General features: G+C 41.4%; 1 protein-coding gene across 2 annotated transcripts in view; it reads right to left on the bottom strand.

Moving 5' to 3' along the window:
• Positions 1-12,157, bottom strand: part of LOC101740636 (phosphoinositide 3-kinase regulatory subunit 4) — a 33,648-nt gene that overhangs the window by 19,609 nt on the left and 1,882 nt on the right. For both annotated transcript variants that reach the window (XM_004925285.5, XM_021347440.3), the window contains exons 4-16: positions 11,413-11,595; positions 10,813-10,901; positions 10,049-10,258; positions 8,854-9,307; positions 7,152-7,344; positions 5,826-5,935; positions 5,294-5,402; positions 4,363-4,511; positions 3,586-3,729; positions 2,656-2,772; positions 2,155-2,289; positions 345-423; positions 98-174 (exon numbers count right to left, since the gene is read on the bottom strand). In XM_004925285.5, the coding sequence (XP_004925342.2) occupies positions 98-174; positions 345-423; positions 2,155-2,289; positions 2,656-2,772; positions 3,586-3,729; positions 4,363-4,511; positions 5,294-5,402; positions 5,826-5,935; positions 7,152-7,344; positions 8,854-9,307; positions 10,049-10,258; positions 10,813-10,901; positions 11,413-11,595 (2,049 nt within the window). The remainder of the gene's footprint in view (positions 1-97; positions 175-344; positions 424-2,154; positions 2,290-2,655; positions 2,773-3,585; positions 3,730-4,362; positions 4,512-5,293; positions 5,403-5,825; positions 5,936-7,151; positions 7,345-8,853; positions 9,308-10,048; positions 10,259-10,812; positions 10,902-11,412; positions 11,596-12,157) is intronic.

The following is a 12,157-nucleotide window of genomic DNA, read 5'->3' on the forward strand; positions in this document are numbered from 1 at the left end:
GCCGTATGCACACCCTCGCACGCACGCACCCACACACGTGCACGCACTTACACACACACACACTACAATATAATATTTTCGTTAGCATTGTACTCACATGTATCGCAGAGCTTTGTACTTTGATCAAGTGGGCGCTCATCGCTAACAGTTGATTTTCGACATACTCCGTCATACCTGTAACAAACGTTCATGTACCAGGTCGGGTGTGGTGAAGGGGCGTGAGGCAGTGTGGGGGAGGGAGGGATGGGACACCATGGAATATTGACCAGGTCAGTTAGTTGTGTGAGAACAATACTGTCTCGGCCTTCAAGGGTTATTAGGCTCATCCATTAGCATTAATTTACCGTCAGAAGCGAGTCTTCTAAACAGGTTTCTGAGCTGGTTCCCCATTTCCGAGTACTGTGGCACGGTTCCTTGTTTGACCTGAAACAGATATTTTGTTAAGGTTTTATGGGGATCCTCCATGATGTACTTTCTCTGCGCTGATCACTGAAGCTCGTAGAAGACACGTACGCCTCAAAAACTCACCTTGAGGGATGAGGTCCAATTCTCAAGACAATTACAAAGCAGCGGTAGATGGTGGCAACTATACGTGCACACTCACAAGTCACCCTACCACCAATAATTCTGCACATTGTATATATAGACGCAACTCCGCTATTTAGTTAACTAAGATGGTTAAAATTAACTGTTTTCTCAATTTTAATATTGTTGGATACCTGTCATAAGTCCAAAGCATATTTTATCAATAATTGTATAAGACGGTATTCAGAAAAAATAAGAAACAAACTACCTACCCTACTGTTTTACTATAAATTCGAGTGGCTATGGTCGCGCCAGGGCCCTGAAACTCGCCCCTTTCTCAAGGCGTAGTCTCCCGGTAGGAAGTAGAGGAGGACTTTGGTCTTCCTCTTCTCCCTCTTTTTCTCTGGAGGCGCCGGAGTCCGACATAACCCGGTCGGTTACCCCTCTAGACCGGGTATCCGTAAACAGATTCCACAGCGTTAACAAAAAACCGTCCTGAGACTGCGATACTTTAAGACAAATATTTTTTTTGTATTTAAAACTATCGACATCTTGTAGCTGATGCCCCTAAACTTATATGTTGTTAAAGTTAAGACATTTAATTATTGAATAACTAAACATAGAAAATGAAAATAAATTAATAAATCATACAAGTCTTTACTTGTTATAGACAAATTGATTAAATTTTATCAATTAGTGGATTCGGAAAATTTACAAAACCCTTCATTAAAAATAAAATATAGGTTAGGTAATATGTTACTGCCATCTATTGGAGCAATGAGAAACTAATCGAAGCGAAGCCATTTAGTGGCCGACGCCTGTAGACATATTTGTTGAGTGCTCGTGTTTCTTATCTACGAGTATAATTAATTTATATGTATTATCTGTCTGTCTGTATATGTAATGTCACGATGACATTATGGAAGGCAATGGCAATGATGAAGAGAATTGCATCAGCGACGCCGATGTCATCATTTTTAAAAACACCATGGAATCAGCCTCTTCGTCATATCTATATATTAATACGTGAAGCAAAAACTTTGTATCCCTCTTTACGAAAACTGCGCCGACGGAGGAGTATGAAATTTTCCACACTTACAGAGAATATAGATAAGAAGTGCACAATGCTAATATTTTTTTAACATAATGCATAAAAGATACATTAAATCAATAAAGAAAACATTACACACACTACATACCATGTATTTGACGCACACACGCATGCATAATATTTATTGTCAAACTTTTTTCTTGACGTCTGTTGTCAAATTGAGTATAGATTAATTATTGTTTGTCTTTATTAATATTTTTCTACAGTATAGTCTTGGCGTTCAAAATACAATCATAATAGTGTACAAACTTACAATTCCAATTAATTATAGTCGAATTTCGACTACTGCGGGACCACTAGTATATTTTATTTTTATTACAAGATTGTATATTCCTTCATTGTCGAAGTCAATCATGAACATTGGGTTAAGTAAGATTCATTAGAAAAACTGACACTCGTTTAGGAAAATTGGTACCTGCCGCAGGATTCGAACATCGGCACAGTCGCATCGCACGATAGGGGGCACCGTCTTATCTTTAAGGCCAAGGCGATTTCACAACGTCCCTTCAAAAACTAACCTTAAGTCGAGTGTTCCTTCTCTCCCTGAGGGTCTGCACCAGTCTGTCGACGTCGCCGTGCTTAAGGACCGCGTCTAGGACCTTCCTGGGTATCGGTTCCGCTAAGCTCTCGAGTAACAATTCAGCTCTTTCTACCTATCAATCAAAAATAGTTCTTATTATAATGTAGTTACGATTGAATTTCCGCACTCATTCCGCATTAAGTTTACTGCATTCAAATAGCTGAAGAAGTTTTTTTTGTTATGATATATTTTTTCCAATTTTTTTTTTATTGCTTTGTTGGTTGGACTAGCTCACAGCCCACCTGGTGTTAAGTGGTTACTGGAGCCCATAGACGTCCACAACGTAAATGCGCCACCCACCTTGAATAATCTTTAGATGTCTCTCCTGTAAAGTTGCAAAAGTCGCTTAAACTAAACTGCCTCACATCCTACGATATAATCTCTGATCCCATGAAGTCGATATCGCGTTCTTCAGCTAAGAATTAATTAGTCTACTCACTTGTATCAGTTTGTGTTTCAAATGCGGCCACACCAAGGGCAGGATCTTGCAGTTCACGTCTATGGGATTCAACAGGCTCGCCACACACGATATGAGGCCGCAGACTTCGTGCCTTATCTGAAATATTACATACGTGTATACCTACTGGGTGTTTTTTAGTAAAGTAATTTTTATGAAACTATCGCTTCATTTAGTTTTTTTTTTATTGCTTAGGTGGGTGGACGAGCTCACAGCCCACTTGGTGTTAATTGGTTACCGGAGCCCATAGACATCTACAAAATAAATGCGTCACCCACCTTGAGATATAAGTTTTAAAGTCCCAGTATAGTTACAACGGCTGCCCCAACCTTCAAACCAAAACGCATTACTGCTTCACGGCAGAAATATGCAGGACGGTGGTACCTACCCGTGCGGACTCGTATGAGGTCCTACCACCAGCAAATCAACCTATACGAATCATCAACCTAGCGCCCTCTGTAGTAAGAACGCAATCAAAATTGATTAAGTACATATAGAACCACCTCCTTCTTGCATTGCTTCCTCATAACTAAAGGTCGTAACTCCCCAGCTACATCATTCTCTTTCTCACCTTGGCTTCGTGGAATTTATTACACATATGGAACAGGTCCATTGAAAGTACCACACCCCCTAGCGTTTTACTAGTGGTAGGACCTCCTGTGAGTCCGCGCGGGTAGGTACCACCACTCCGCTTATTTCTGCCGTGAAGCAGTAATGCGTTTCGGTTTGAAGGGCGGGCAGCCGTTGTAACTATACTTGAAACCTTAGAGCTTATATCTCAAGGTAGGTGGCGCATTTACGTTGTAGATATCTATGGGCTACATTAACCACTTAACACCAGGTGGGCTGTGACCTCGTCCACCCATCTAAGCACCGTATGCCGTAGATAAAGCCGCCTCATGAGATACATACCCACAGATTGGGATGCGCCAACAGAACAGCACCCTCGGCGACCAGACCGCAGAGCGCTTGTTTTGGCAGCAGCCCCAGCTCCGCCAGACTGGTCGTGGCCCGGAGCGCTTTGGCTATTATCCATTCCGACTGGTCTGTCAGGCCCTGAATCGCAAAATAGCTTTGAACTATCTATGTACGCATTGCGAGCGATATCATTTAACATGTTGACCACCACGTAGGTCACTACGGCCCTAAACACGTCATTACGGATCCTCCCGATACATTAACGGTGCTTTTAGATACCACAAGCACTGGTCACCGTCCTCGCCGAACCGTAAATTAACCCATAGACACAGCCCACTGAGTTTCTCGCCGGGTCTTTTCGGTGGGTCGCGTTTCCAATCTGGTGGTAGATTCTGCGAAGCACTGCCCTAAGTGTGCAAGTGGGCAAGTGTTAGCAACACTCCCGGTTTAAGCCCCGTGAGCTCACCTACTAGCTCGGTGAATCTAGAATAACCCCTCCAGAGAATACATTTTAATTAACCAGATAATATACGAATTTTTCCGTGTAATGTTTAAGAGGCTCGGGGAACGCGGCTTCTGTGACGTCATTTGAGGCTAAGCGCTGATATTTAGATATAATCTGCTTGGGATACTAATTCAAAAGTTTAAATGGCATAAATCACGCTAAGTGGTTCGTGTTTAGAAATAATACTCAATTTTTTTTTCAGATTCGGTTAAGAAGAATAAGGATATTTTTTTTACCTTCAGAAAGAGAAAGAATAAGAAGATTACCTGCTGCAAGAGAGGGACCAATATAGGTGCCGCGTGTTGTCCGACGTACGAGGCCACGCCCACGACCCTCTCGAAGAAACACCCCCTCAGGGCCACCTCGTCTTTGTCGTTTAAGAACGTCACCATGTGCGATAGGATGACGTCATTGGCTGAATCAGGAAAAGGTACAAGTGAGACACCCTTATCTCTCTATCTCTTTCTCATCGCCCCGTGCAGCGAGGGCATATGCCATCTGAAGGTTAGTAGTCGCGATCGGTTATTGACACTGGTAATATCAGGGGCACAGCCGCTACGAGTGGTGTCTTTGCGATCGAAATTCGACCAAAATGACTGACAAGGTTTACAGTCGTTTTGCGTATTACATTAGTGAAATACTTTTATGTCATTTAATTTTATACCATCGATCTAAGTATTTACTAAGTCAAAGCATTAATATCACAAATATAGTATTTTTACTGGTGGTAGAACCTCTTGTGAGTCCGCGCGGGTGGGTACCACCGCCCTGCCTATTTCTGCCGTGAAGCAGTAATGCGTTTCGGTTTGAAGGGTGGGGCAGCTGTTGTAACTAAACTTGAGACCTTAGAATTTATATCTCAAGGTGGGTGGCGCATTTACGTTGTAGATGTCTATGGGCTCCAGTAACCACTTAACACCAGGTGGGCTGTGAGCTCGTCCACCTACCTAAGCAAAAAAATAAAATAGAAATCCATCGATATAGTGAGCTGTGATGATCAGTATAATACTGCAGTACTTAATGCACTCGTCTTGTTTGACGAGTGAATCGTCATCAGCCAATGAGACATCGACCTTATATCTCAAAGCGGCACTAACGCTGGGGCATCTATGCTTTTCGACAACCACCCATCACCGGGTGATGCGTGAACTCTTCTTACTGTAAAAAAAGCTTCATGCGGCTATGCTTTTTTCTTACCCTTCTGCTTCCCAAAGAATATACAAAGCTTGGAGATCCCATTCTCCACGACGGCCCTCTTGACAACAGCCTGCGAGTCCGTCAGGAGATACGACACGGTTGAACGAACCTAAAGTCCAAAGCGTCTTAGTGAGATACTGGCATCTTTCTAGAACGCGGTGGGGCCCATGGGCACATGAACACCGACCACGCTCAAGTTGGTTAGTTTCGAACGGGCTCACGACTCATCTGCTGTTAATCGGTTATCAAAGCCTAAAGACAGCCTTGAGACATGAGGTCGGAGTCTCAATTGTTACGTGGGTCTCTTCAAGCCGGAGTAAAACAATGCTTCGCGTTAGAAAGTATTCGATGAACTTGGAACGGGAGAGGAGGGGGGTAGGGGGCGTGAAGCCCGGCTTTGGGAGGCCCGAGCTTAAAAATAAAGAAAAGAGCTTTGGAGCTTGTAACACACCGTCGACTTCGTGCGTCAGACATTCTTTGCGTTCCATTGCGTTCTTAGCTGTACCTTGCGCGTTTTATTGTACTCACTCACCATCTCGTGTAGAGCACATAATTCCGTCTCGTAGTTGATGTTCGTGGCCTCCTTGTCTATCGTGTTCTGAGTCTGATCGAGGAATCGCACCGCAGTCTCTGCTAGCTTGGCTGTGACACAAGCAAATTACAGCTCTACTGTAGTGAAAATAAAGTCGGAAATACTTTGTTTTTGGAAGTGAAACTTCTTTAGGTACGTTGAGAGTAAAATTTAACTTGCGACATATTCGTTACGGCCAGAGAGAAAAGATAGAATTTAGGACGAGCAATCTTATATTTTATTTTTAATGAAGGATTTAAAAACAAAATATTTTTCTAAATATAATTAAAAAAAAATATTGGCGAAGAGGTCGTTTCTCTTATACACAGCATTCCCTATTACAAGAGCAATCTGATTTACGAATGAAAAATGAAGAAAACCACAATACTACACAACGCAAAAGAAGTTTCACTTTTTTCATGTGCACCAAGTTGCACGCGAACCATTTTTTGAAGTGAAACTTCTTTAGAATCGTTGTGATTTCAAACTCGATGAAACGAAAAAATAAGTCCATAGAGACTGAGAGGTGAGGTGAGGGGGCGGGTTGCGCCCACACGCGATTGGTTGTGACCGCTGCGTGAGTGCGGGATTCTTGTCCACCTGATGGTTGTGTGGAAGAGATCGCTCTTAGCGATAAGACCGCCAATTGTACTTTTTTTGTATTTAATGTATCGCACTGTTTATTTCCTTTTTGGTGTACAATAAAGAATACTCTCTATCTTTCTCTAAAAAAAAAGGGTGCGTGTAGTTATGTACGCGCGTAATAAGCTATACTCTATTTTTATTAAATTTATTTCTTTTTTTTTATTTAAATTTTAATCCATTTGAAAAAAAATCGATTAAACAACATCCTCAAACACGCATATTGGATATCCCTTTTCTTGACATCGTATAAATTCGGAAATTCTCGGTACGGTTCAGAAAGTTCACCTGCGGCTATATTCAGACTCGCCAAGTTACGTCGGTCGTATTGTAATGAGCGATTTAGTGGGCAACTTCATTCTGTTAATTTTGTGTCACGGCGCGCGCGCATCGTAAAATTTCACTCTCATCATTTTTTCATAACGCGCCTACAGAAGTATAACTTCAAAAAAAAAACAGAAATGTTATTGTAGGTTTAACGACGAAAGGAATGATCTTCCACCGAGCGGGTGATATTTGCTCGGTAGACCGACGGTTCTAATGTTGTTGTATATATGCGAACTTAACTTGAAAATGTCGTAAGCGAGATTCAGGCATCTGTCAAATATCTTGCGTGGTATGATGGCTACCGCCACATTATATTACCAATGTTATTGGCGTAGGCGATCCGCACGGGCACGGCGGGGTCGGTGGCCCGCGCCGCCAGCTCCGGCAGGATGTACTCGGGGAAAACGTTGCAGTCCGCCTTGGGCAGTGACGTCACGAGCGCCACGCACCGCGCCGCACCCGCCACCGCCGCCGCCCGCACACGCGATACGGAGTCGTGAGACAGCAGTATCTGCAAACACAACGTGAGCATACGTGAGCATTACGCATTAATGCTAGAAGCTAGGCTCACTAGTCTGGCCATAAATGCTGTTACATAAAAACTTTTTCAACTCTTTAATTATTTTGAATTTGGAACACGTATATTATTTTAAAAACTTCTTTCGATTTTGCGCTATTTCACATATTTTTTCGTGTTCATTATCAAATTACAATATGGAATGGGGTGTTAAAGAAAATAGGATTGCAGTGATCGCCTTTGGAACCGTCGGTCATATTCTGCAAAAGCTTTGTATCAACCGTCAGTCTGACTTGAACCCAACGTTCCGGAGTTTATAAGAGCTGAAGACTGGCCCTCATCTAGTCCAGACCTCAACCCTCAATTTGACCTCAAGACCTCAATTTGAAGTCTAAAAAATTATGGTCAGTTTTAGAGGACATGGCCTGTTCTAAACGACACGGCGATATTGAGTCTCTTAAAAAATCTTTGGAGCAAGCAGTGGCGAAATCTCTCTTGGAAACAGTGCATAAATCCATAGATTCGTGGCCAAATAGATTAAAGGCCTGTATAAAAGCCAAAAGTAGCCATTACGACTAGTTTTTTTTTTTGTTGAGACTAAATACATACGTAGGTATAAATTTTAATAATATTACATTACATCATTAAAAAAATGTATTACTGATGATCCTTGTGAGCCCGCACGGGTAGTTACCACCAACTCTCCTCTAACTAAGCAGTCAAGCACTTCGGTTATAGAGGCGGAATAACTGTTATAGAATAAAGTTGAGATTTGGACCTCATGCCTCAAAGTGGCAGCCGGCGATCACGTTTGTTCCCGTATGTTCCATGAGGAGTGCTCTGAGGAACTGTTTGAGATGATCCCATCATCTCGCTTTTACTATCGCACCGTCCGTTACCGGAGCAGAGTTCATCCATACTACCTGGAGCCACTGCTCATCCACAGTGCATTTCCAAAGATAATAAATAAATAAATGGAATGAGCTTCCCTCCACGGTGTTTCTCGAGCGCTATGACATGTCCTTCTTCAAACGAGGCTAGTGGATAGTAATAAACGGTAGGCAGTGGCTTGGCTATGCCACTGGCATTGCCGAAGTCCACGAGCGATGATACCCACTCACCATCGGGTGGGCTGTATGATTGTCGGGATACAAAGGCAATAGATAACAAAAAAATCTTTGTTGTCTCTGTGCGTTCTGTAACCACTCAAAACCAATTGAGGTTCGTTCGTCAGTTTCCAAAGTAATAATAATAATAATTATCCTCGATACTGCACGCATTGTGAGGAAGTTTCTCACTTTGGGAGTCCTAACCACTGGTGGCTTGTATCGTAGACACCGCCATCAGCGGCAATTTATTTTTATAGTGTTTTAAAAAATTGTATTTTTAATATCTTTTTAAAAAAAATATTATGTCATTAATAAGATTTTAAATAAATATAAATAAATAATAATAATTTTTAAGGTGAAAATGTTGACTTCATAAAACTATCTAATTACTCACAATATATGGCAAGATCCGATCTAGAATAACTTCAGAACTGGAGTTCTGACACAGCAGCTGCAATATCTCCAGGCAGTACAGCTTCGATGTACAGTGGTTGAGTCCGCGAATGCATGACGTCACCAATGACGTAATCAACATCAGACCCTCGCTGTCCGGTCCTTGCGCTCTTCTCTCCGGACTTTTCTCCTCCTCCCCATCAAAGTCAGTTACGTTTACGTTCAATACTTTGAAGCCTCCCTTCAAGCTATCTATGTTGTCGACCGTCTGATCTGTGGTCTCCTCCACCAAGTCCTGATAGTTCCTCGTGTCAGACGGCTGCGTAAATATCTTGATTATGTTCCTTATGTCCTGACGGACACGGTGTATTTTCTCGTCGCACGGCAGTATCGGTTGACCGGAGAATATGAGCATGTATGATTGTAAGAACGAATAAAAGTATTCCGGGAACAGGCTGCAAAGGAAGTAATGTAGTTTGAAATTCGAGAAATGATAATGATGAAATTAATTATCAATCTCAGGCGGTGATACCAATTTTTGTAATGAAATACGTACTCAACAAATGTTCACGATTGACTTCCACGGTGAAGGAATAACATCGTGAAATAAAAATGAAACCCGCAAAATTATAATTTGCGTAATTACTGGTGGTAGGACCTCTTGTGAGTCCGCGCGGGTAGGTACCACCACCCTACCTATTTCTGCCGTGAAGCAGTAATGCGTTTCGATTTGAAGGGCGGGGCAGTCGTTGTAACTATACTTGAGACCTTAGAACTTATATCTCAAGGTGGGTAGCGCATTTGCGTAATCTCTATGGGCTCCAGTAACCACTTAACACCAGGTGGGCTGTGAGCTCGTCCACCCATCTAAGCAATAAATAAAAATAAAAAAAATATATATATATATATAAATTCTGGCGATGGTCTTGAGAAATCATTTCAGGGTAACCCTATCAAGTAGGTGAGCTCACGGGACTCAAACCTGACGACGTTGCTAACACTAACCCTAGCAAGAGCCGTGCTTCGCAGAATCTACCACCGGATCGGGAACGCGACCCACTGAGAAGATCCGGCGAGAAACTCAGTGGGCTTAATTTCCACAATTAACGAATAACATCGAGTAACAAAAACCAAATCCAGCAATATGGACATGACATCTAACAGATATTTGCTTGAATGAAATAACACAAACCTACCTGCCCCTGGCTTCATCCAAATATATTTCAGCGCTCCGTCTGTCCTTCGGGTCTCTTTCTGTCATTGAATGCAAGAGATCCCGTAATGCTGGTTCGAATTCATCTCCCAGAGTCATGGTCCGTGGACGTTCCTCGCCGTTGCGATAGGCCAAGAGGGCCGGGAGGTCTAGAGCTGGAGTTCCATCATTCCACAGCTCTAGAAGCGCACAGCTGTTGATAAGCATTCATGTATCTTTGAACAATAAATTTCGCGGGTAGTTTCAAATAACACAATAAAACTTCAAATGGACTTTTTGGCGTGAACGCGAGAAGTGAAGTTGTTTTATTTTGTCTATTTAGTGTTTCCTCGCGTTTAAATGTGTAATTATGGTGGTTTATTAACTGTTTAATATCAGTGAAAGTGCACAAATGTGGGAAAATGAAACAATGCCGCTGGACGTAACTTCTCGGGATCCTCCAAAAAGTCCACTGAAAAAATCTTAGTAAATGACCACCATTTTACTGAGATTATATTTCATCCCATATCATCTTATTTCATTTCATTTAATTTCATCCCAGTTGATTAATGTCTCAAATTAATCATCTTCATTTCATTTCACTCCATAATATCATTTGTCATAAAAATATGAATATAAATTAAAATAAGACATGACTTAACGGTATCAGTTACCAGGTCATAAAATCCCTTAAAAAAACTCCAAATGATAAAAAAAAATCAGGGTTTAAATAATCCTTATGTGTGGGTAGAAAAACTTAAAACTCACCCAGCTGAAAATATATCCATGCTTGGTACGAGTTCTCCAGCTTTACATGGAGACTCGCTCAGTAATAGACCCCCAGATTTATCGTCAGACTGTAAAACGAGTATCTACACTGATATAAAATTGTAAATAATATGTATGTTCATTGAAGGTATTTTACAAAGCAGGTACTAGATTGTTTTTGATGGATCAAGAAACCACCTGAAGTTAAGTAGTTTCCAGAGTCCATTAACACACAGATAAGAAAAGTGTCAAGTGATATAAATGAAATGATTTTTTATATCATACATGAGATACATTTTATTGTCGTTAGGCTCTGGTACCCACTTAATAACTTATAAGTTTGAACCTCAACTGATATACATTTGGGCTACAGTTTGTTAAATATATTAATTGTCTGTATGTGCTCATGCATTTTTAAGAGTTGACATGCCTTACGTTGTTAATTTACTTCAAAAAATATATCTAGTATCCCTCTTTCGTTTGATCATAAACAAAGCATGATGTGGTTGATTCACAAAATATACTACATCATATACTTCAATCAACTATTATTCCTTGTTAAATCAACAAAACAAAATCTCAGAGTGTCTCCCAACTTACGGCCTTGTTATGGTCTGGTGCTCGAACAAATCTCTCCGGAGCGACGTAACAAAGTCTCCTTCGTGAAGTGTCAAAGAAATAACTAAAATCGGCCGGATTGTCATCCGGTAAGAATGTAGGCTTGAATGAAGCTATATCTGTTAGTAGAACCCATAGCCACGATGTCACCATTATGTTCTCCAGCTGGAAATATGAACGTTTAGAGATTACCTGAACATTACCCCTCATTGGATTGTGGGATATAGTGAATGTAGAGAACAATACATCTGTTTGTATATAGGGGTCCTATATACAAACTAGGGATAGTCCTAAACCCATTATACCCATCCCCTTCCAACAAATAAGAGTGTTATGGACTGTCTGACTTGTCAAAAAGAGCAAATATAATGGTCTCAATGTACAAACTGACAACAATAGCGAGTGATTCTATCCGAAGGCAAAAGCAAGATTAGCCTGAGTTTAGTAGTCATCGTGGCCTAAAGGATAAGACGTCCGGTGCAATCGTATCAAGCGATGCATCGGTGTTCGCCAATTTCTCTAATGAAATACGTACTTGTCAATTGTTCAGGATTGACTTCCACGGTGAAGGAATAGCATCGTGCAATAGAAAAGAAATCCGCAAAAATATAATTTGCGTAATTACTGGTGGTAGGACGTCTTGCGAGTCTACAAGGAAAGGTACCCGCAGTACGCAGGTAGGTAAGAACGCATGTCTCGTGGTGAGTGGGTAATAATAAAATTATTT

This window comes from Bombyx mori, chromosome 20, assembly GCF_030269925.1.
Source record: "Bombyx mori chromosome 20, ASM3026992v2".
NCBI classification, from domain to species: Eukaryota; Metazoa; Arthropoda; class Insecta; order Lepidoptera; family Bombycidae; genus Bombyx; species Bombyx mori.